The sequence below is a fragment of the Falco cherrug genome, chromosome 1 (assembly GCF_023634085.1).
Source record: "Falco cherrug isolate bFalChe1 chromosome 1, bFalChe1.pri, whole genome shotgun sequence".
NCBI lineage: Eukaryota > Metazoa > Chordata > Aves > Falconiformes > Falconidae > Falco > Falco cherrug.
In genome coordinates, this window is record NC_073697.1 from 109,022,563 (window position 1) to 109,047,654 (window position 25,092).

A 25,092-nucleotide genomic window follows, 5' to 3' on the forward strand; every position below is an offset into this window, starting at 1 on the left:
TGTAAAATGTGACCTAAACCCTTCTGCTCGGTGAGGGATAAATTGTTTTGGCTTCTCTGTCAAAGGGTTGCTGTCCAGCTGGACTCCTGAGTGATAAACAGTGAATGCTTACTGCGAGTGTGTTCCCCTAGCTGGGGCATGAGGCTGACCTTTGTAGATCTTTTGGTTCCCTGTTTAACAGACAAGTAACAAGTAGCCTCTGCATGCACAAGACTGTCTATTTTAGAAAATGAAACTGCAGAAGAAAACTGTTGCTTGTACTGAAGTGGGGACAGGAGGGTATATCAGGCAATCTCCCCTCCCTCCCAACTCCCAACTCAGCAGACTGGTGAGACTTAAAAAAAAAAATTCAACTAATTATTTTATTCTTCTTCTGGTTTGAATTGGGCAATGGCTGGTGAAAATTTATGGCTTTAGATCTACAGGAGTTGCGCTAGCTGTTTAATTGGCAGCTGTCTACAGAGAGAAACAGACTAGTTGTTCTTGTTAGCAGATTAAATCTGTTCAGCTATACCCAGAAAAAGGAATTCCTGGCAGGATTTCTCTCTTGCATAAGCTTCTCTCTGAGGATTAATGGATCTGGATTTTTGTTTGCAAGGAAGTTGATTTTTTTTTTTTTTACTGTATTTTGTAAATCTTGGTGTTGTGAAACATCTTTATCACTGTGGTAACGTCAGAGTCTTCTAGAGAAGCAGCCGTTGATAAGTTAAAGATATCATATTTTCCATACAACTGAGGAAACTTGCTTCTCATGTGACTTTTTAACAGCGAGTATTGTTTCAGTTGAAGCTGCTGGATTAACAGTAAGAGAAGTAGTTTTGGTTTTACCCTTAGGTTGTCTTGAATTGCTGTGGACTTGGGTGTTCTCAGTTACTCTTTCAGTGTGCTTCAGCATTCGCAGGTATTGTGTTGTGGTTGATAGAGATCTCTGACTTACACAGTCCAACCAAGTCAGTGTTCCTTTATGGTGTTTCTTGTTCCCAGTTAGTATGAAAAATACAAGTGGCTGCAGCCTGCTCTGAAGGATTCTCTAGGCTGAGTTTTGATGTGTATAAGAGGGAATAAAGTTTAGCATGGCCTTTTCAGCCCTTTAAACTGATGTCAGATATCTCTGTTGCTCTTTTTCAGATAATGCAAAGACAGTTTATATATTTTTGTGTGTATACATATATATATATAAAAAAACTGTATTATTTTTTTTTTTTTTAGGATCTGTAGACTGTGTTATTTGAGAAGAAAATGAAGAGTACTGCCAGGCCTTGGACTGCAGTGGCAAAACAAGGGAGTCATGGTGTTGACAGAGGAAAATCGCTTTCCACCACCTCAACAGGAATGAAGACATCCAAGTCCTCAACTTCACTTGCCTTTGAATCTCGGCTCAGCAAGGTACTAACCAGTAGGGACCGTGCAAGCATTGTCGCCCTGTTCCACATTAAAATTTTGGTTTAGTCCTGGAACATCACTGCACCCTGAGACTTGGGAGTGGGGTTGACCACCGTATTAAGCATAGAGGTATTATAATTGTGTTGTATTTTAGACTGATGCACACTTCTGAAAATGCTTTGCATGTGATGGTGGAGACACTGCATCTGTACAAGGTATGAGTGGGTTCTCTTACACTTTGTGTGAGGGAATTGCCTTAACTTTAAGATGGAGAAAAGTAAATGGCAAATTCTTAGTTCAACTGATTGTTACACATCTAAAGAAATTGGAAGAGATCGATTAATGGATCTCCGGAATTCCTAAAAATCTGTGCCTGTCTTCCTTCAAGGCAAAATATAATAATAAAATATTATTTGCAGTGGAACAAACACATTTTATGAATCCTATCTTTCTGTAGTTATTTTTCAAAAATAACAGAAACTTCTGTTGAAGTAGTGTTTTTAAGAAAATGGAGTAATATACCTGAAAATGCTGTTGCATCTGTACCCTTGCAGCCAGCAAACAAAAATAACCTTGTCGTCCACATACAGACCAAGATACCAGTGCTGAAAAATAGACCATGGGCTTCCTGGTTGTAACTGTTTCCAATAGTAAAGTTCAGTAAACAATATGTAACATGGTACAGCATTTTAATCCAGAGGAGATCTAAAACTCCTAGAAGATTTGAGCATCGTTACCTATAAGATATTTCAGTCTAATGCTCCAGGCAGGTTATGTTCATCATTGTTCATCATTGGCTGAGGCAAGCATCTCTGAAGGAATGCTACCAAAGAGGCTAATCAGGAAATCTGATATGATTAATTTGTATATTGTGTGAAATGTAGAGGGTTTTCTTTCTAATTACAGCAGATACCTTCCAGTTGTTCATAATTTGCAAATCCAAGATTATCAAAGTGGTTTCCTTAAAGAAATGGGGTAGAAAAAGGCACTGTAGTTGATGCTGTAAAGAGGGCACATTGAAGAAATTACTTTAGAGAGACTGAAGAAGTCTCTAAAGGTCAGAAAGTCAGATTGTTCCGTTCTGCTTCTAAGAGTGAGCTGACAAAACCTCTGCCAGAAGGCAAAACGTTAGCTGTTTGGTATCCTGGAGCAGATCAACATTTCAGCTATTGAAACTTATGTGCTTGCAGGATCCAGGAAACCACAGACTTCGTCAGAGGAGGAGATGAAAGGGAGAAAGAATTGGAGTTGAGAGACTTCATTTTGCTTAAATATTTTACATTTGGGAACCACTAAATAGAGAGAGTACTGCCTGTGTTATCTCTTTTAACCTGAGCAGTGGTTTTCAGCCTGTGGTTCATGGCCCCCTCCTGGGTATCACTGGACAACTTCAAAGGAAGTGGGTTTTGATTTGTGAAAAAGTTTGTGTCCGCAAACTCAAAAGGATAGAAAAAATACTGCTTTAGAGAGACTTTTCAGAACATTGGTCTCTTAAAATGTTTAAAGTATTTTTCCTGAAATTAGAGGCTGTTATTAGAGGTGCATAGGCTGTTACAGGCACACAACTGGGAAAGCATCTGACCAAAGTTCTGAGATAAATTGCTACTTCTGCTTGTTAAAGCAACATAATTTTAGTGTTTCTCCTTGAATCCTAAGTTCATTGTGCTTGTATTGCATGGATTTCTTGAGCACGTGTTTAGAGTAATTTGCTGTACCAAAAATCTCCCTCCCAAAAAAGATCACATAACAATGGACCCTTCCTTTCTCACATACAATAAAGCTAAGTAAATTGTAGTTAGATCTGCTAATATTTTTTTTAAAAAAAATATACTGTAAAATACCCTGTAAAGCAAACAGTTTACCTTCTTCCAAGCTTATGAAACATATCAGTGTTAATCTTTATAGAACTCTGCAGCTTAGCTATTCTGAAAACCAATGCGCTTTTTGCTGAGAATGATTTCCTTGGTGGTCACATGAACAAAATGCTTTCTTGTGAACAGACTTTTCCATTTCTCTTCTGCTGAGTCCTACAGTCCCTAGTGAAACAAATAGCATTAGGTCCCGTCATGAGCTCATTGGCCATCTTTACTCGTTGCTTTTCAATAAACAAGGAAGGTAAAATAGCGGAAATCATACCATGTTTAAGATAAGGGTTTTCCAATTGATAATTGCGTTAGATCTTGCACTGGCCGCGCTTGCATTTTATTGTGGCAGCCTGAGATTCTAAGGTCACCATTGGGGCAAAACTGCATGGTCCTGAGTGGAGAGACAAGAACCAGCAGATCCTTTTAGGCTCTTTTTTTGGTAGATAGGTAAAGGGCCAGTTATTTGCTGCTTTGACCTACTCAGTGTGTTAGGTTCTGCAACTGGCACGTATCTGTACAGGTCCAAATGCCTGACTAAATGTAAACTGGTGAGGAAATACGATGAAGCTGTTCAGAGCAAGATCTGAGAAGTTTTGAGTTGCCAGTAGTCTGCTCCTGTAAACTATTTTCTCCCTGCCTTTGAATTATTTGCTTATTCGAATGGTCTTTCCCATTTTCATTCTTCACTGTTGAAACAGTATTATCTGTTAACCCACCAAAATCTAGAATGTGAAACAAATACAAAAATTAATACATTATTTAATAGGGTTATCAAACCAATATTCCCATTGGGTTACTTTATGGCAATGTTCCTTTTGTAGTTCCTGGACTACTTGATGGGAATATTCAAGGTCTTAATCTTCTGGTTGCTCACCATCTCTGTTGCAGCTGAAGAGGGCAAGCAGCGATGACATGCTTACAAAACCGGGGGTGACAGCAGCTTCTGGAGTCTCTAGACTGAAGAAGACTATTACAACAGGAGCCATTTCTGAGCTTGCAGAGAGTCGACTGAAGCCCAGCACAGGTAGATACAAAGATTCTGGAAGACAGCCTACTCGATCTGAGATGTGCTCTGAGCGTCGCTTGGTTTATTTACCGAGATACTAGCTGAGATTTCCTTGCCACCCCTGGTAGCACAGCTATAACTGACCCGCTATAATCTTCAGCCTGTAGGACGAGACGTACGGTGCCTTGCAGACTGGCCTTTCGCTGCATCCTACACCCCCCAGCCAGGAGTGCGAAGGGGGACCCTGCGGGGTGGGCCGGCCCCGAGCGGCCACGCGGTGGCGCCGGCGGCCCGCGCTGCCCCCGCGGCGGAGGTGCGCAGCCCGCTGTCCCGCAGAGCTGTCAGTTAGTGTGAAACCTTTCTGCTTTAAGTTTTCATAGCGTTATCAACAGCATCCTCCCCTCTCCTTCTGCCGGGTGAGCAGAGCGGTTACCCTGCAGCTCCTGGGGCGCCGCAGAGACGCGAGAACGAAGAGCCAGCCCTAGCATCTTCACGTACAGCTTGTGCTCCTAAGCTACAGCGTGGCATGCTCTCTCCCCTCTTGTGTTAGCCCCATCAGCTTGTTCCCGTTGGTTGCAAATCTAAGCCTGTTTCTAAAGGCAGCAACACCATCTGCATACCAAGGGCTTCTGTGCAAACGCTCTGCTTTCCCCCAGGAGCTCAGCAAATGCTTGCTTTTGTCTGCTCCCTGGTGGCATTTCCAAGGGAATGTGAGATCTTATTAAATTTGACCATGACCTCCCTATTTGTCACAGCCTCTGCAGGGTTTGGCAGTGTAACGAAAAATGTTACTAACCAGAAAGGGATTGCTGAAAAATTAAAAAAAAAAAATATTTAAATTCTTTATGTACTTCCTCCCACCCTTGAAAGAAAATGATGCATCTTGTAACAGCATAAATGCTTCACCGTAACCCAAGGACAGATCCTGTTCTGTGGTTAATTGGTGTGTAAATCCTCAAATTTAATAGTGACTAGTCATATCCAAAGGCATTTGAGATTCACCAGCCAATAAAGAGGCATGATGCTGGCAAGAGATACTTGGGAGGAGTAACACAGGGAGAAGAGAACCTGTATGGATGATGCAGCACAAGATCCCGGGAATGCAGCCAGGGAAACAGCACTGCAGGGAGTCCAGAATGGAATACATATGCCAGATACAAAAATACTAGCACTGGAATAGAGAGCCCCCTTCTGCATGCACGTATAATAACTGGGATTGGAGGAGGAATAAGATCTATGATGATGACTACCTTAAATACAAAGGCTAAAATGGTTTATGGGAGGCCAAGTTACATTTGAGATTTGTTTTGCCAATTTAAATTACATAGTTAGATCTGACCTCATATGTTGCTTTGTATCAGCATTTGGAGAAGTATTAATAGGAATACTAGTACTAAGTGAAAAGAGTCAGTGTGGAGCTATGTATATAGTGTGAATACTAAGAATATGTGTTTTACCCCTCTAAAATTCCTTTTGACCTAGAGAGAACTGTCCCAGGTCTTATGGTGGCTATTACAGGTATGTATACAAGAAGACTTGTGTCTTACATATCTTAATTTTCACAGTGGTGCTTGAAAATCTAGCTGTGTTCTGAGAATGTGTCACTATTGTGGCCACTGAAAAGTGCTAGATATTAGTGAGCAAGGTTACAAAGCTGAATGTTACTTTTAGATTGTCACACTACAAGAAAAATACCAATAGACATAATATTGTATATTGTTGCTAAGAGGAAAACTAAAAATCACATATGACAGAGGGCACAACATGTTCCTGGGAACATAAGCAGAAAATGAGAGAACACTTTCAGCTGCTATATTTTGTTGAAATGGCATCCGAAGTAGTATCAGATTGTGATCAAGGCTACGGTGCAATGCTGACTGTGGAGCTAATCCAAGTAAGGACATTCCTGTAGCTAGGAAATGCAGATGTTTGTGTACATAGCCAACGTGTAAATCTTGAAATTTTGTCCTGAAACCACATTCTTTGGCTTCTTTGATTGCCTTCATCAATTCTGCATTTTTCTTTCATGTCTCAACAACAGGCATCATGTCTTTCCCCTCCTTGTTTATACTTTTTAGATTGGGCTTTCTTTGTCTGCTATTCAAGTGAGCAATTTGATTATTTTACTGAAGTGATAGTATATCGGTTCCAGCTACAGTCTGGTGCTACTCAGTTGGTATTACAGTATTGTGTAAGAGAAATGAAAAGAAAGGTATGGAAACAAAAAAGCTTAGGGTTCTTTCTTCTTTGGGTGTGACTGTCCAACACTTGTGTGATGACCTTGAGCAACAGCATATGTTCCAAATGCTACAGATAATAAATAATGGACATAAAGATTGCCTGTTTAGATAGGCTTGTTTGTATGCTGCCCTTGGTGGAGTTTAGGTTACTTATTCTAGCTTTTTGCTGACATGACTAACCCTGTCTGCCTTGTTGGAAGGTAACACAGTAAATTATAAGCAACTTAAAGGGAGATGAGGCCAATCTCGTGTATCCATTCTTGGCAAGTGGAGTTGAGCAAATGGAACTGGAGATGGATTCTGGCTGGAAGTTCTGTGCTGTGATGTTTGGCTTTGTAACTGCTTGGCAGTTTTGAAATCCCAAGTAATGGGAAATTACATGCAAGGAGAAATAAATGTCTTGGGTTCAACTTCCTTATCCACAGTCTTTCCATGTACTGTCCTGAAGTAGCAATTTGGTTTTACGTTAAAACCAAACTTACAGAGCACTTGCGCTGCTTTTAATGTTTCAGTAGATGAAAAAGAGCTGGAAAAATTGCAAACAGGAGGGAAGAGGTCACTAATTCTGAAAAATGTTTATTTTAATACATGCCCTTGTAAAGCCATCCAGTCTATGAAGACATATAGTAAATAAGTTATTTTAAAATATTTTAATAGAGGAATTTATATCTTCATGAGAAACTAGGACTCTCTTCTTAAGATTCAGGCTTATGGGAAATTGGTGATTTTTCAGATTCTGATCCTTCAAGGTTTGCAAACCAGATAACCCTAAATAATGCAATTTCACAGAGAATTGCAAAGCTTCTTATGTGATCATATATTTCTCAGGGAGAGCACCACATGATAATACTGGTATGCAAATGGAAAAATTGAGGTTTAGATGGGTGAAATTACTTGTTCAGTGGATCCTAGAAGTCATTCCAAACCCTTGCTCTCAGTTCTGTCACTTGTTCCCTACAAACTCCCAATTCAAGCACTTTCTGAAAATTTCCCTTAAGGCTGTCTAGTTTAATCATGTTCATGTGCTTCCTTGATGTTATTTCAGTGCCAGCAGCACTGTCAGGTTTGACAAGAACAAAAAAACCCCAACGAATTGTATGCTGGACATCAGAAAAGAGTTACAGCAGGGTGTGTGACTGTGCTGGGCTGTGAGCACATAATCCAAAAGCATTCAGAATACTTCAGGCAACCCCATTTCTCAGAAATATATTGATTTTTATATTGAGCTCTGCCAGCTCCACTGTGAAGTATCAGTTATCCTGGAAATGTAAGTAACACATAGCTGTACTTTGTTTTGTCAGGCTGCTTCATCAGCTTATTTCTTTATTCCAAAGTAAAGTCTAAATCTATATAGACCTATTGAATTTGCCTCAGAAACAGTAGGAAACTGCCAATAACAATGCTATAATCACCTTACTTTAATTTTTATAGAAATTCTGGGTATTTTACGGACAAGCTTAGGATCTCTGTAAAGCTCAAACCATGTTAGAAGATGGGTGCTGTACCTTCTTGCAGTGATAGTGGGACGTGTTAAATCTCTGGAGGCTAGGAGAAGCCAAGATGCCAGCAGGAATGCGAGGGATGGCCTACTGCATCATCCCATATTCCATCAGAAATGGCCGTTTATTTTTATGCATCAAATGGGAAAATCAATAATTTGCACACCTTTTCAGCCAAAGCAACAAAAGTGTGTTGCTTTCTGTGTGTGCCTGCTGAGCTGATTAACGTCAGTAGTTGGAGACAGTGCCAGTACAGGAGAAGTATAGAGGTAAACTCAAAAGATACAGAGGGTTTCAATTATCTCTTAGGCATCTAGCATCAAGGCTCTGAACTCTGTGGGTGACCTGGACAAAAGCTACTGATCCCAGCATGGAACATTGCCAGCATCAGAAATGAAGCTGTAGAAAGCATGCTGTTGTAATAAGCCAGTAATACAAAGAAATCTGGCATAATCAGTGAAGGCTATAGAAGGACCTGAAGATTATATTCTGTTGTGGAACAGTTTGGTTTGAGCAACGTTCAGCTCCAGTAAGGAGGGTCTCTGTTTTGATGGGTTTTTCTGTGAGTTGTCACTCTGATCCATTCCCAGTTGTCAGATTTAACGTCCCAATGGCTAAATATGATACCTATATATCTGCAGTTCCTTCCCAGCTCTAGTAGAGCACATACCATAAGTCCATTTGTCCATCACTGTTTTGCCATGTAGTTTATGTGAAAAGAAAAATCTTTATTTCCCTCTAAAACAGTTGCTTGTGGCTTTTTGTGTTGATATGATATTGAGAAAGGAGAGGCTTTAAATAAGGCCAACTGACCACTACCAGTGTTGGTGTTAGTACTGGGAAAGTACGAGTATCACTTGTGAAACTTGAGCAAGTTCAGCTGTGGCTGATTTTAGACAGGAGACTGGTATATGGTATTACATCAGATCAGTCATTAGGTATGCTTCCCTCCCATCAAAATTGAAAATGTGAGCAGACTACAGATTTCAGAGCTTCCTGCACATTTTATAGACTTGTCATTTCAAGATTCCTGTTTGACAATAATATATGGACTGTATGAAATTTATCGTTCTGCTGACTTCTCTGCTTGGCAAGTGTTTGTCACTTTCTGATGTGGGGTAATAGTTTAGGTTATTGTGCAGCTAATCCAGACCATAAGCCTTCTCTACATGGTCAGAAAATTCAAGGAAAGTTGTTGGGGTTTTGTTGGGTTTTGGTGTTTGTTTTTTTTTAATAAAAGCTTTCTGAAAAAAAATCCTTGGAAAAAACCTAATTGTCAGTTTAGTTCTTCATAAGATGCTAATGCACCCCAATTAGAATAGGAAAAAGGAAAGTGATTTCTTTTGAAGGACAGCTCTCTGACCTTGGGGTCCTTTTACTCTCCCATACATCAGTTTTTGACAGGGCCTGCTTTTTGTGATCTGTCATGTCAAAGGACCACTATAGGTTTGCAGAAAGGTTGCTGCACTTTGCATTCAGACTCGTTACTGTCTCATTTTTCTTGTGAAAGATGGAGACAAGTGTGAGAGACACTAATGAGATTGGTATGTTCTGTTCCACAAGACTTCACTGGAAACCAAATGACTGATCTTATCTGGGGTTTCCCAGGAACAATAAATACACTTTTAAACTTCATCTGGAAAGGTAGTTGTGCTTTGCTACCCTTTCCAGGTACACGACATCTCTTGCATAATTATTCTTTCTTATCAAGGAAAAGAGATTCTAGCTCCAGAACTGATACAAAACAGAAAGGAAGACTCAAAAAAAATTGCTTTGTCAAGATGTCATTCAAATAGGCAAGAAGTACTGCAGGAATTTAACATGCAAAACAATGTGGGAGTGTATGTCTACGTTTACATCCATGGTTCTACGCGTAGCTGGATATGCATATTGACATCGATGCACATCTGTAAATAGCTACATGATTGTTTGTAACATACTGGTGCAGATGTGAATCTGAACCTTAACTTCTCTGACATTATGTAGCAAACTATTCCCTCTATCTGTGATTTCCCCAGGTATCAAGCAGTCCAAGTTTCAGCACCATTTTAGAAGTTTTCACTCACTAACCTCTGAAGGGGACAGCTCATGAATTGAGGTAGATCAAATTTGGCATTCCAGATTTAGTTTATGGCAGCTACTTGTCAAGTTTCTTATTTCTTCTTACAATTATTTTTTCCCTTGTGATAGCTTGCATATACTCAAATATGTATATTTACTTTTGATGCCTTTGCTGAAAAAGTTCCTGTATGTTGTTTGCCATGTTAAATTTTCATGTTGTTCTAATCTTTGCTTTTTCTTTCTGTAACCCAGGGATAGTTCTCCATCTCAGAATGGCTTGGAATGGGCGCTGCTTCACAGGACTATTCTCTAGGATTCTTTTTCCCCTTTGATAAATATGTTACACTCTGGTAGGATATTTTAGTCAGAAAAGTTACTTATTCCAGTAGGGCAGAAGGCGCTCACTAGTTCCTTAATGAAATAATGGCAGTGGTCTTATCATTCAAGTCTGATATCTGTTGGCTCAAGATCTCAGTCCCATGATGCCTTAAACTAGAGATAGCTGTCCGTGGATGTTCTGAAGGTAACATATAGAGGTTGACTCCCGTAATTATTCTTTTGTTCTGTTGTTGGCTGTATTGTATGAAGCTTTTTCCATAACCAGGAATGGAGTGAGAGCAATGCATTTTAGTGACTGCTGGGATTTCTGATAGCTGATCCTGTTAAGGAGAACAGTTTGTTTGAGAGGCATTCGCAGGCTGTCTGCAGTTATGTGGCATTATTAAACAAGTAAGAATTAACTTCTGCTGACAACATTGCAGCATGTACCTTTTTCAGTTTTTACTGTCCTAATCTACTGCACAATTTACAATCTCTTTTCTAAGATTTTGCATGCAACTTCTGGTTAAAACGATCTTTGAAATAGAGACCCTTTTCTCTGTTGTATATTCCCCTGAGAATGACTTCATTGGCACATGTTTACCACCCTGGGACCTGAGCCAGTTAAGAGGATTCAGTGTGCGGTAGAGATACCGAAATGCTAAATCTTGAAGTCTGTAATGACTTGACTCATTAAATCATTGACAGTTAATTGGCTCAAGCCAACATGTATAGGGAAGATCCATTACAGCTGTAAGCAAACTGTGGTGATCACAAAAGCCTTGCTAGGGATACCTAAACAGAAAGGGGAGCATGCCTGGATGGTCCAGGAATAGTACAAATCTATGATCTCTCAATTTGTTTTCATTCCTTTTCAGGCTTCCTTAGTGAAGTTGTTCGGAAAAGTCAACACAAGGTTGTGTTGACTACCAGGCCTAGGTTAATTATCAGCTTTCCTTCAACTGGTTTGAAGAGAAATGATCCTCAGCACAAATTCTTTAGGCCTAAATGTATCACAGCCAGAATGCCTTGGCAGAGTGCCATTGTGTTTGCACTTAAAGAATGGGAGGGAGCGGAAGAAAGGAACGCGAAGCTGGCCTGGTCTGACAACTATGCATATCAGGAGAGGGCTTGGCATTCCTTGTGTTATTTTTTTCCCCCACTGTTTTTTTCAGCAGCTTTTGGCTTACATTAGATTGTAATACTGTAAAGTAAGAGGGAGGGATTGACAGCTACATCTCAGATGGGTTCCTCGATGGCTGGAGTTCTGTACCATGAATTTAACTATGACCTCACCCAGTATCATCACAACCAAAAAAATTTGGTTTAGCATAGTTAAAAATACATTTGCTCTGGGTTCCAATGTAGATATTATATTCCTAATCCTTTGAAGTCCACTGCTGTACGTGATACACACATCTCTAGGTTTCTTTTCTCTGCTACATTATGTACTCAGTGCCTGTAAAATATTTAGCATTAATGGAAGAAGTAGAACATAATAGTGTGAACACTGGTATTGATAGTCAGTGGCCTACTCTTAGGGCCCATTCAATTTAGTTCAGTCTTGGATGGAAGGTCCAGCCTCTGGAAGTCCTGCTCAGCATCTGTAACTTCTTGAGACCTTAGCCTTCTGAAGAGACTGTCAGCTATCTGGCCACTGCAAATTTGGCATCATTCTGTGGCGGCTTCATGCTTTTTCTTTTAACGTGGATTACAATTTGAACAGCAGTCATGCTAATTAACTTGCTGTGTTCTAAGAGTAGGATGTGAGGAAAGGTTATGCCTGGCAAGTGAGTCCTGTCATTTGACTAGCGAGTTAAAAGAATTATGTATGTCACCTTGAGTAATAAATTCCCATTTTCACTATACAGAAAACGGGTGTTTGGGGGGTTTTATTGGCAGTGAATAGTGCAAAGGAATGAGTCAAGCTTCATGCCTAGGAAGAAACCAGCTAATATGCTGTATAGATATGAAATTGTTCATTCATTCATTTTTGTATCTATTATTGAGGAGGAAGGGAAAATAATGTAAAATATTCAAATAATAAATAGTTGCCTAAAGGTTTAGCCATGCATCTGTCATAATCTGTTACTAGTCACCATGCTAGAAATCATGCTTGCCATTATTCCTCTTTCTTTTTCCTCAGTTTGAGCTGCAAGCTCCATAAGCAGTAATCTTTTATGACTTCAGCTCAGGATATAACTGTATTTTTAAAATTCATACCTGACCTTTCTCTGTGGACTTGGGCTAGAAGTCTTTCTCCTGACATCACTCTCCCTATCATGGTGTTAGAATGTTCTGACTTACGTTTCGTGCCACTGTCAAAAATAACAGATTAGTTCCTTCTAGTCATGACTCTTCTACAGTGTTGGCATTTCAGGGGTTTGCTCTGACTCAGTGATTACATCCTGTAATTACAGTATGGGTGCAAGCCTGGAGTCCTGGGACCCTGTTACACTATATAACTTTTTGTGTTGCAGAAATAGAAAGCAGGCATTGTAATAATAAATGCTCAGTGTTAGGATTTACCAATCCAAAAGATTATCTGGGCTAACCCAATCCTGCTGCTGAATCCTTTGGAAGAAAAGCAGGAGTCACTCTTTAGTCTATAATAGAAGAAAACCTCTTCGTCTTGGAAATATGTTTCAACAGCAGTTGGAGGACTTTTGTGTCTGTACCTTTGAGAAGGGCAAGCTGAATACCTATCCTAATAAGATACAAGGTTTAAGAGATTGTAAGATGACTTTTAGACAAAGAATGTACTCTCAATGACCATTTTTTGCAGAACATATATAGTTCATTCATTAAAGTGTTTTACACTTGGCATGTCATAAGATAGAAGTAGACAGGAGTTGTTTAATGTCATCCAAATATGGACAGATATACAAAAACTTAGCTTCAACCATACAGTGTCAGAGCAAGAACAATGAAGAACTTAAGACTGACAACTAAGTCACCCTGTTATATTGAAATGTTAGCAAAATTCTGTTTCTCTTGTATTGAATGATCTCCAGATATTTTTTTTATTTGAAACGATGGATTCACAACTAGCTTGACTGAAAATGAAACGTACAGAAGTTAATCTATTTTGAGCCTAGGACACTGTTAGTTTATTATTTCTGAATGTGTTTTTAACCCTCTTCTTGAAACCAAGACTTTAAGATGATGATTCTGTTAATTATCCATGTAATAGAAACTGATTACTGAAGTCATTCGGTGTTGTTCCCCATGTATGTCATGACTCCATTAGCAAAGGGGTATCTAGACTTCTTTTTTTGAAAGGTTGGCTGTTGGTCAGCCTCTGTGGATAGGCCTGCCTCATGCAGCTGCTCTTGCACAAGTCACAGTCAAAAGCATGGATGATAGAGATACAGTATGTAGATCATATTTGTGGTTGCAGCTTCTAAATGTAGTAGTGGCTATCAGGTTTGGTGGTGGCTTTTTCCAGTGCTTGTGAGGAGCTAGCATGAGGGGAATTTTGGAAATTGCTGTAGTAATTTTTACGAATAATAAAACACCAGGTCCTTACTTCAACAACAAAAAACCCCCTAGGTTTTAATAGTATTCAGTGTACCCTGCACATTGCTTTCATAATGTGGGTGTGCAGTGTGCTGCCTGTTCTCAGCACCACTTGAGGCTAAGAAGGGCTGGGGATGCTCAAGCTCACCCAGGAACAGCCCCAGAGGATATTGGAACATATCTGATAGACAGGACTTTTCAAAGGGGCTTGTGCTCACAGTCACAATAAGGTTTTCAGAGTTCAATCTCCATCTCAGTATCTTTAAAGTATCTTAAGCTTTCAGAAGATGCTGAGCATTTCTGAAACTTGGTTCCCTAATTCTTGTGACAGCTTAGTTAAGAGCTGACCTTAACCAGATGCATAAGCGTACTGAGATCTGTGGGCAGGGTGTTTGCTCCATGGTAAGCATGCTTTGGGTGTTGTGAACCGAGGGCAACATGAATTTTGGCTTTGCTTTGGAGGCATTTGGCTGTGCTTGTCTTCACTGAGGCTCCTTCTGCCCTTTATCCTTCCCAGCTGCATTTCAGTATTTTGTTGTGAAGTTTACTGCCGGACGGCCTAGAAACAGCTCTCCGGCGCTTCGCCCCTCTGCAGCCGCGGCGGCCTTGGGGCACTGAAGCTCCGCTCAAGTCGCCAAGCTGAGTTGCTGTCTCTGGTGGAGCTCGGGTCCTGCTTCAGGGCGCCTTGATGCCATCAGTGCCTCTCTCTGCACCGCCTGCAGTTTGCGCTGGCTGCCCCTGGGTGGCTTACCCTGCTCGTTGAGTCACTCCTCCTTTCTCTGCGAGCTCGCTCGCTCTTTCTCTGCCTCCCTTTCTCCCCCTCCTTTTATTCCAGCAGTCAGGCAGCTAATTTACTGCACAGGCCGGCCTTCAGTGCATAATATTGTAATGAGGTAGGAGGGAGAGCCACAGCTGCTTCAGCATGAGCAGCAGGCTCTGTTCCTGGTGCCAGGAACTAGGAAGGAGCTGACTTCTTTCTCCCTTTTTAAGTTGGCCGAAGCGTAGACGTTAAAAGCAGATAGAGGCAGGTCCGCCTCTGACACCGAGCATGAGCGGGGCGCCGGGGTCCTAGAGGAGCTCGGGGAAGAGCCGGGGGAGTGACCGAAGATGGGCAACCAGCCTGGGCGAGTGGAGGAGCACGACCAAGGTCTGTAGAGACCGTGCGAAATGCCGGGGCTGTTACTGCAGGGCATGCAGGGCATGGGGTTTTGTTCTCGGGGGGGGGGGGGGGGGGGGGGGGAGGTGGGGAGGTTTTAACCGCCGTGTCCCACTGAGCGGAAACAGAGGCTGTTGTCACAGCTAATGCTGATGGCTTCGAGCCTGCTAGAAATCACTGTTGTTTACCTTGTGCCTTGTAAATGCTGTTCGTTACTGCTCCGTAGCAGAGATCACAAGGACCGTCCTTAGGGAAGCTTTACTGAAAGAAATCCTTTGCTGGTTGGAACAGAATGCCTACAAGGGAGGGACCCTTATTGCCTGACGTATTATTTTACATAGTCTGCATGATGCAGCTAAAAAGTTACAAAGCTTATCTAGTGATGTATATACAACTTGTCAGGATCTGCAGTTTGGCTGTGCTAGCCTTCACCATTGTTCATGGCCTGAGGCCTGAAATTTTCCAGGCCTTAGAATTTAAAATGATGCCTTTGTGGAAGGTCTTCCCACCATTGTCCTTTCAGAAGTGTAGTGCTCTGCATGTTAATCGGTAGCAGGTTTTATAGAAGACTAAGCTAGTATCAGGTATATCTAATTCTGCTTGCGCTAAATGTCTACGCTGGATGCTAGGAAAGCTGGCAATTTGTTCCTGGTGCTGTGGCACTGTTTTGGTTGCCTTTCTATTTTGCTTGTTTCTCAAATGCTGAAGGGGGCGCGGGGGGTGGGAAGGAATAAACTCACTGATTTCTGCTGTTTATTTCTTAGTTTCTGTTCGAGTTTAGAACCCTCTAATGTACAGAAAACTGGAATCAGTTGTATTTCCTGGCACTCTTACTGTTACCATGGGAATTTCATTCACTAAATTCCATTAAAGTTGTTACTGCTTGAGCAGGGTTTTTTTGTAATTTTGGATTAGGTATGTAGGTTTGTTTTAAAAGCAAATACATATGTACCTGATCTCCTAAGTGTTGTGAGGTAAAGCAAGAGGCAGAGAACACTGCATTACTACTCTAGGATCTCTCACAATAGATCTGCCAGTGAGTGCTGGAACAGCAGTTAGGTGTAGTGGAGAACTCTCTAGCAGTACGTTAATCAGCAGGCTAATGAAGAACACAAAAGCTGCCAGTATCCAGTCACCAGAAGAAATGCTGCCCTAAGGGAAAGTTAAACTTTAGGCTGGAAAGCATATCTGCCTACATCCCCAGCCCCTGAAATCAATGTTTCACTGGCCACTGCCAGCTACAGAAATTGGGCTGTAACTAAACATGTTACTGTCATTTGCAGAGAGATGGTACTGATAATAAACTAAGGGAGAGGTGGATAATGGCACGGGAAAGTACACTGCTAACTTCTGATTGGAGTTTGAGAAAACTGACTGGTTTTGCAGGGCCAGTGGTGGGGTTTGAACAGCTTATTACTATTAATGTGGATGATAAATGAGTGTGCAGACCCCCTGTGCATTTCGAAAATCTTTCATCCTTTGTTTTCTCTTGTTCTGTAATTTATTTTATTTTTTTATTGAAGGGGAAAGAGTTATGCTTCTGTTGCACCTAAACAGTTGTAAAATTATTCTCAGTTTTTAAGTGGAGGCTGTACTAAGCCTTGTTTTAATGTCCTCAATGTTTGTAAGGTATGAATATGACTGAAAAACAGACCATTTTGTATTGAACTACATGCTTAAAACTGTTTAATCGTGAAAAAAATGTCAGGAACATTCCTGCTGACAAAATAAATTCTGACAACATATTCTTTGTTGTGTGAGTGCTCTGGCTTTGGAAGTCAGAGGATAATATCGAGACATCTGAAGCAGAATTTGTGTTGACTTGCTGACAACTAGGATGCAAAAACTTGTTTTTCACATTAGAATGCGATGCATGGAAGTATCTATGTTGGGCTTTTTTTCTGCTTGGGTGAACTTAATTCAACTCTTATTTAGCCATACCTACATCTTGAACAACTAGTAGTCGAAGTCTGGTCCTTTTGGAAAAAACAAAATAAAACCCAGGAATAGGCCTCTTTATTGATGTAGCTTATGAGCCACCTTTAATTACAGACAATCAAATCTTGACCTGTTTCCCTAAGCATAATATTCAGGGTCATCTTGCTTATTTTTCTTTTCAGGAAATTTTATGGGCACTGTATGGTTCATGTGTAAGTCTTTCACCCCAAACTTACCATATTGTGGTACTGGGGACAGATTTTTAAAACACTTCCTCCTATTGGGGTCACTGGACATGGAAGCCCTTAAAATGCCTCTTCTATGATACAGGTTATAACCTAAAGTAAAACACTTATTTTCATATACTAATGAGAGCATGATGTACTTTAACAGATTTTCCTGTTAAGTGTAAATAGAAATAACAGGACATAGGAATGCATAGGTTTTAGCTAACAAAGCTGCAGTTCTATGACAAAGATATATTTTAGTTTCAAAACTAAATAAAGCAATACAGGTCCCAGAAGCACCATTTTCAGAATCTGACAGTGCCCATGTGAGTGATCCTAACAATCAAGATTCGGGATATAAAGATACTGCTGTAATAACCCCTAGTTCTGGGTGGGCTGGTCAGTGCTGTCAAGGAACAGGAAGGAAATTAATGCCCCCAAGCTGAGCAGTTTGAAGTTAACATGTTAATGCAGGGAAATTGGAAAGAAATGGAACTAGTTGAGGAAGGGATTGTGGATACGTGAACACAGAGAAAGGGGAGACAGCCTACGTGGCATCTTTCTTGCTAAGTAATCCATTGCTGGTGTCTAATAGGTATGTTTTAAACAGACAATTTACAAGGCTCTGTAACCACGCAGTATCATCTTTTTTAAGTTAATCTACATGTTGCTGAGAGTAGAAGAGCATCTGGAAAGGATGTGAGGAGATTGCTTGCAATCATGTTAGATTCTATAGGTGTTTCCTGACTTCTCATTTAAAGTTTTAAACTAGTTTTACAATAATTTGTAAGAACTTTTGTTTTGTGGTGTGTGACCTAAGCTTGCATCACTTGTTTGCCAAAACTCTGCCGCTTGCAAGTGGTCACTTTTCCTGCTACACCAAAGTGCTCTGAATATTCATATTTATAAAGCATGTGGAGGTTTTAGAATGAAAACAGCCATAAAATAGTACAGAAGAGGATGTAAAACAATAGTGAATGTTGCTGCAGTTCGTCAGTAGAGTTTTCTGCTTTTGAAACTGGCTACCCCAAGCTAAAGGAGGCATTAGTATATACAAACACGGGCCAGAGCACCTGTGAAATAGTTGGAACATTTCATGGGAGTTGTACAGTGTTATCCAGTGCACTGTATTTATTGAGAGAAAGCCTTTCAAACATTAGTTTGCTGTGGAAACAGTGAGGCAGCCTGTGTTTTTGAACAGGAGTGCTAAGATTTTTTTGACATTGGTTGACACGGTGATGGTGGGGTTTTGTTTATCCTGTAAACATCTGCAGGTGATGCGATGTTAAATGTCTTTGGGAAGAGGTGGAAAAAATGACTCAATACATACAAAAACTTTCCTGAAAGAACCAATTGAATGGGAAATGTTAACTTCTCTAGTTGGAACAAGGTGATGGGTGGGGTTATCCAAGGGTTAGACTGTTTTTGGGACTGTGCTTATTTGTAAAACATGCTTACATGGCTCGGATGAGGATATAATGTCAGGGCATACGCTAAGCCAATATTGATCTGTTTTCTTATGTCTGTTTTTGTCCTGGCCTAGGGATGGCTTCATTTTATATTTGAGGAAGGGATTTTTCAGTGTAGGATAATATAGTTCGTAAAATATACAAGACTTTCAAGATAAAGCTTGTTGTAGAAATGTATTATTTCTTGTGATTTCTGTTTTTCTTGGGTTTTGTAGTCAGATTATTTCTGGGTACTCTTTAGTCTCTTTCATCTGCTTCTCTTCCTTTCTTCTAAACATGGGAGCCATTCATTTTAACTCTGTTATATGTCAGCATACCATTTCTGCCAAGCAAGAGCTCAAGAGAACAGATGAGTTTAATGATGATGTGGGGGGAAGGGAGGGAGGAAAGAGGGGCCAGCAAGCTAATGAATCACATAACAGCTTTCATGGAAATACCGACGGCAAGTCATGTCCTCTTCGAGCTTGGGCAGTGAGCCGTAGACCTTTTCTTCCCAGTGGAGCCAACAAACCACAATTTGCTCTCCAGTGGATAGTTTAATTTCTTAGTCACCTCTTCCTCCCACGAGTCATTCCTGCATGGGGGTTTTACAAATGCTCTCATTCTTCAGAGTAGTAACACACTGCTGATTAAACTGGTATTGAAGAAGTTTATTTTCCCCTGGAGGGTAATTTTTACTTGACTTAAGCTTCTCTTCCAAGGCCAGTTAGGGCCAGCTCTGTTGATTAGTCTTGTGATATGACTTGACTGGACTGACATTATTAAATCATTTCAGAAATACCGACAAACAGATGTCAAATGGCAGTAGTCTTCTGCTCTGCCGGCCAGTGAAATGAGTACAGCCAAGAGACTATGTCACAATTTGGACTGGCCTCCTAGAGGAATTTAGTCATGAGTGTGAGTAACTTGCTGCCTCTGAAATTATCTGTTTGAGGCAGAGTTAAGTGATAATCTGAGGTCCCCTGATCCCAAGATGAGAGGTCAACGAATACTAAATTAATGGAAAAAATCTTCAATAAGTTTTCCTATCTTTAGGCAAGGGCCTCTACAACAGTCTTCAGCGTTGGCTGGGAGGATGTGCTGAGTGGGAGTACTTTCTCTGTGGGCAGGACCAAAGCTTTTACAAGGAGAACTTTTAGGGCATGGCAGGCAGCAGGATGTGGTTTATGCATTTTGATTTGTGTTAGATTGTTTTGTTGATGAAAATTAAAGCCATTCTTGGACGAAGACAGGGAGCTTCTGCTGGGAATCTAACTGAACGAGCTGGTCAGCAAGAGCTTGTCCTATGAGTAGAGCTCTGCAGACTATACTTTTGCCCCAGTGGTGGTGGTGGTTTAGGATCTATGAATAGTAGCACTAGTGTGATAGTAAATGTAAAAGCTAAGTTTCTTGACGATTGTTTTATTTAATGTGCTGCAATTGCCTTGACAGTGGTAGAGTGATGAGGAAACAGCCAGTGGATGGCTGTGATTGTGTGTATTCTGGCAGAGTATTAAATTACTTGAATGAGGGAAAAGGGTGAAAGGGATTAATGCTGGCCTTGGAGAAAAAGTAAAGCTTACTACTTTTTGTTTGGGGTTATACTTGGCTCCTAAGGATCTTAAAGTTACAAGACTAGCCAAAGAAATTTGAGCAAGTATTGCACCTTAGTCTTCCCATCAAAACCTTCCCGAGCCCTGGAGGTATTCAAGAGTTTGTTCAGAAGCAGCCCTGTGTTTTGGAGCTCCTACTGGTATTTCAGCAAAGTAATTTCTTTTATATTTTCTTTCTTCGGTTCCTCCTCTATTTTATTAATTTACTCTTAGAAAATCTCTCGATTTCCATGGGGAATGTAGCTTCCAGAGCAACATGAAATTGTAAAACTGAAGCAAAGTACTTCTCTGATTTCATTGGCACTGTATTGCTCAAAGAGGACTTAATTTGATTTTTCTGTGATTCTTGCAGACTGCCACTAGCAGGTTGACAAATCTTTGATACTTTCATTATTTTTTTATACTTTCCAGTGCTGTATCTCCAAGCAATTTGAGCATGATGATTAAAGATTATTTAAAACTGAGGATCTCTGGTAATAATAGACACTGCTAGATTTTTCCATGCATCAACTTTTTTCTTCCTGTAATCCAAAGTAGATGTGTTCACAGATCTCTTTTGGAATGTTCCATCTATTGTATTTCATGGAGCAGTAATGTTTTTCCATAAGCATCAATATATATAGATTGTATGCTCTGAGGCAAAGTGCTCTGTCCCTGTGTGATCTGTGCTCATCAGTCAGTTCTCTCAGGCTATAGAATTATATCAGAACTGCAATTTTCTGCCTTTTTAATCAGTCTGTGTAGCATACAGCAAAGAAGCTCTATATTTTTGTTAACAGCAAAATTTACATTTAAAGTTCTTGCGGGAATATTTGATTTTGACAACTGGAAAAATATACCCTTGGGAAAATGTAAGGCTAACAGGAGTTTGCAGAGTCCAGTTCTGAGCACGCATAGGGGTTGTGTTGGCTGAAACAAGTATATATAATTTTCTGTTTGTTACCAAGATGAAAGAACTATGTAGTTTTTATCTTGATTGGAATTTGTTCATTTGCTTAGCAAAAATATTAGGGACTAAGGAAATGTGTCCACGTCCCGTAAGCAGTTATTTTCCTGTCATATTCCTGTCCTGATGGATGCTTTGGTGCTCTTAAAAATCATCAGTGAAAGCAGGATGCTAGTGAAGCAAGTAAGGATTTTACCAGTAACCTCTGGAAGTCATACTTACCAATGTATGGAAAGGGGCTTTAGGGACAGGGTGCAGTTAGTTGTTTGACGTACTACTTATGTTGGCTGACTGTTCTTTCTTCCTGTACTGGAATGTAGTTTATCCTTGACCTTCCTTTTGCATTTCGGTGGACTGGTAACCAATATTCAGGATTATTTGCTGTATGGTGATTAGTTATGTTTTGATTGCTTTCAATGATCTGCTCCATTTCTAAACTAGGATGATATCTGAAAATATAAAGGCTACTTCAAAAAAAGACAACCTTTTAATTTTGACCTGTTTACCTTTTTACAGGTAAAAGGGTCATTTTACCTTTTACCTTAATGGTTTCCTTTAGATAGGTTTGTGCAAAAGCATCTTAATACACTGCTGTTTTAACAGGATTATGTAAAGCAAACATGAACACACCAAGGTGATGCTTTTGAAATGCCATAGAGAAAAATGGTGAAAACGGAGCATGCTGTCTTCCTGATCATCACTGTTTGAACTGTCTCTGACCAGTCCAACCGACTGAAGAAATCCCATCCTGTACTAATGATAGAAAGCTGTTTAATATGAGCAAAGTAATGCAAAGATGGTTTCTTCCCTGCACCTGGAGGATATTGTGTTGTGTTTTTCACACTCTAAAGGTCTTCTGGATTTTGACATCGTAGCATTTACACTGAAGGTGTAGAAATCCTTGTAATACCATGTAATTATGTTTGCTTTTCCTAAAAGGGTCTAGATAATGATAAATTTGTTGGCAGGAACCTACTTCCCTTCAAGACAGGGGAGAGAAAGACCTTCAAAACTATATCTAAACATATGATTCTTGAAATAAAGCAGAGGTGATTCCCTATGCTTGTGAAGAACAGAACCAGCTTAGTAGCAAGGTCCATTAGTCACAATTAACAGCTGGTAAGAGGGGATGAGACTGGGTTTCCATGAACACCAGTCATTGCAGGGACTGGTTTTCTCTGCTTGGAAAAAGCTCACATCACCAGCTTGCCGAGAGTGCAATAGCCCTGATGTTATCCATCTGCAATGTGATACAATAGTTGCTAAGTTGCAGCCTGTAGAAAAAAGAATATTTTACTTGTTCAAGAAAACAAACAAAAAAAGCATAAAAGAATTACATGCCCAAACAAAAGTGGGTTTTAGTTCCCAAGAACATGTAACATCAGCCATAATGCCGGTGTGCTGATGCTGAAAGGGATAAGGCAGTGGTGTCACATCTATCCCCAACTGCAAGTATCGTTCCTTGAATGGAAAGAGTGCTCCAAAAAAGTAGAGGAGTTTTTAAACCTTCATGTAGTAGAAAGTTGCGTGCAGAAGACAGCCTGTTTTCACCTGGCTAAAGCAATGTACAGAAATAATTCATATTGTTTTTTCAGGCCTCCTATAGTATCTGGCAGTAACTTTGCTTAACCCAAAGCTGAGTATCCATTTGATTATCCATCGGTCCTAGACTTACACTTGTGCCCCAAGGTGGGAGGCACAAAGCTCTGATAGTATTTCTCCAGGTTTTTCCTGAGCAAAAGCTGGTGAGGATGGAGGCATCAAAAGGGAAGAGAGTGTTCTTTGAGGGGCTGAGGATATTTCCACCATCCTTATCTTCTAGGTCTTGAAATGCTGCTTTCATAAAACCTTGTTGAGTTTAAAGAATGGACTAATCATGCTAAAATTACTCTCAGCCTCCTCCACACATAGTTTCTTTGAGGCTGCTAGACTGTGGAAAATCTTTGACTGATCTTTTAATTAAAAGCTCCTTTTTTTTTTTTTTTTTGTAACCAAGGAGTTGAAGCTCTTCCTGCTTTGAAGTGGGCAACTTTTTATAGATAAACATCTCATTGTTATGAGATGTCTTCCTTTCTCCCCTTCTGTCTCATTTCTTTATGCATCTCATCCTGTGTTGATAGTTTTAATGATTTCAGCCCAGTTCTTATCAGCTCTTCAGGATGGTGCTAGCTGGATCCCTTTATTGCCATACTAGGCTGAGCTAAAGCTATGGATGAGCTGTGGAGACTAAATTGCAGTCCTTTCCCCCACCCCCTCACTGAAGCAGGCTGGAAGTGACAATAAAACTGGGTTTATTATGTGGTCATCACATTTTAGTAAACAAAAGGCAGTTGTAATACCAATGCAATGCATACTGGTTATTAAGCATTAAGCAAACAAAAAAAAAAGGCCTCCAGCTTTTAAGTTTTAAAACTCCCCCCTCCATTTTAGGGGAGGAGGACAAACCTCCTTTCATGTTTCCATTTTTGATCCCTTTTTTTCCCTACTCTTTCTGGATTAGCAGGGTTTGAGAATTCATGAGGAGATAAGTTATTTTGGCTCAGTCAGCCCTGGGCTTTTGGCCGAGTGTGGGGCAGCATTCCTGAACTGGAGGGTTCAGGTCATGGTTTCCTAATACAAAGCATTCAACAGCAGTGCTGTGTAAAGGCATTTTCTGCTGCTCCATTTCTCCGCTGCTCCCTCAGTGGTACATACTGAAGTGTTTATGGGAAGGACAGTAAATTAGATCAGGATCTGCCTTTAACAAAGAAAGCAAAATGGGGGAAAGAACCCCCATGCAGATATTTTTATAGCCAAATCAGATCCATGATGCAATTCACAGCATGGTCTCATCAACAGTTAAATAAACAGGTTGAATAAATTAGCCTTCTAATTGTGAAAATGTTGATATTAAGCATTTCCCCACTTAAAATTGCTTTTTTGTTGCCCATTGTGCTTATATAGATGCAGGTAGATTTTAGTAGCTTACAGGAGTGATCTATAGCATCTGACTTGTCTGGAAGGAGCAGCGTTCTTTTCACTTTCCTATCGGATTCTTGGACCAGGAGGTTTTAGGTAACTCTTCTTTATTGACTTCCAGCCACAGATCAGATGTTAATGTGCAGTTGTGACAGCTATTGTATATGCATTGTATGTGGACGATGTATCTGCGCTATGATGACCATTATGAACTGAATTTATATGGTTAGATTTAGGGTTGGGTTTTTGTTTCTTTGCTTTTTAATTTTCTGTGCTTCTCAAAACACTTAACACTGACATTCTATCTAGTACGATACATTTTCTAGAAATGGAAGTACAGCTGTCTAGTCACTACTGTTAACCCAGTAATAGCTGAATGACAAACTTCTGGGCTAGATTAGCTGGAAGGCTGTTTTCTGAGCTGAAGAGAATTATCTACTTTTTTGCAAGCCTAGAATTAAGGAAAATCCTGGGGTTCTTACTCCAGCTAGTGGTCATTTATCTCGGGAATAGGGCTAGTACCAGACATAGGAGTTGAGAAATTCATTTTTTACCTTTAACTCAGAGTAAAGCCATTGCTTTCTCTGAAAAGTGCCTTCCTGGGAGAAGTGTTAGTAAACTTCAAGGATGTGCCCCAAAGCCGTTGCTAACCACCTTCTGGACACCAGAATTCTCAAAAGTAGCAGGTAGGAAAACAAGGGAAACCCCAAACTTAACCAAAGAATACCTTACTTCAATGAAACACCAGAGGTTTTGCCTCCATTCATGGAAAGATTCACATTTATGGATATTTTTCTTGGTGTGTTTTTTTGAACAGTTGTCTTAAAAAAAAAAAATAAAATAGTTTGGCTTAAAATTCTTTTTTCTGTAGGTATGATTATACCTGATCTCATCTTGTTTTGACAGGTGCATAGG

General features: G+C 40.2%; 1 protein-coding gene across 6 annotated transcripts in view; it reads left to right on the top strand.

The window, feature by feature from the left end:
- Positions 1-25,092, top strand: part of SPECC1 (sperm antigen with calponin homology and coiled-coil domains 1) — an 89,224-nt gene that overhangs the window by 9,896 nt on the left and 54,236 nt on the right. For 5 of the 6 annotated variants that reach the window (XR_008733529.1, XM_027806463.2, XM_027806462.2 and 2 more), the window contains 2 exons: positions 1,210-1,386; positions 4,137-4,272. Coding sequence is in view for 5 of the 6 variants with exons in the window: in XM_027806463.2 (XP_027662264.2) it covers positions 1,240-1,386; positions 4,137-4,272 (283 nt within the window). In the remaining variant the exon portion in view is untranslated. Of the gene's footprint in view, positions 1-1,209; positions 1,387-4,136; positions 4,273-14,678; positions 14,785-14,881; positions 15,039-25,092 lie in introns of those variants that run through there. The other variant, XM_027806465.2, reaches the window with a different exon arrangement.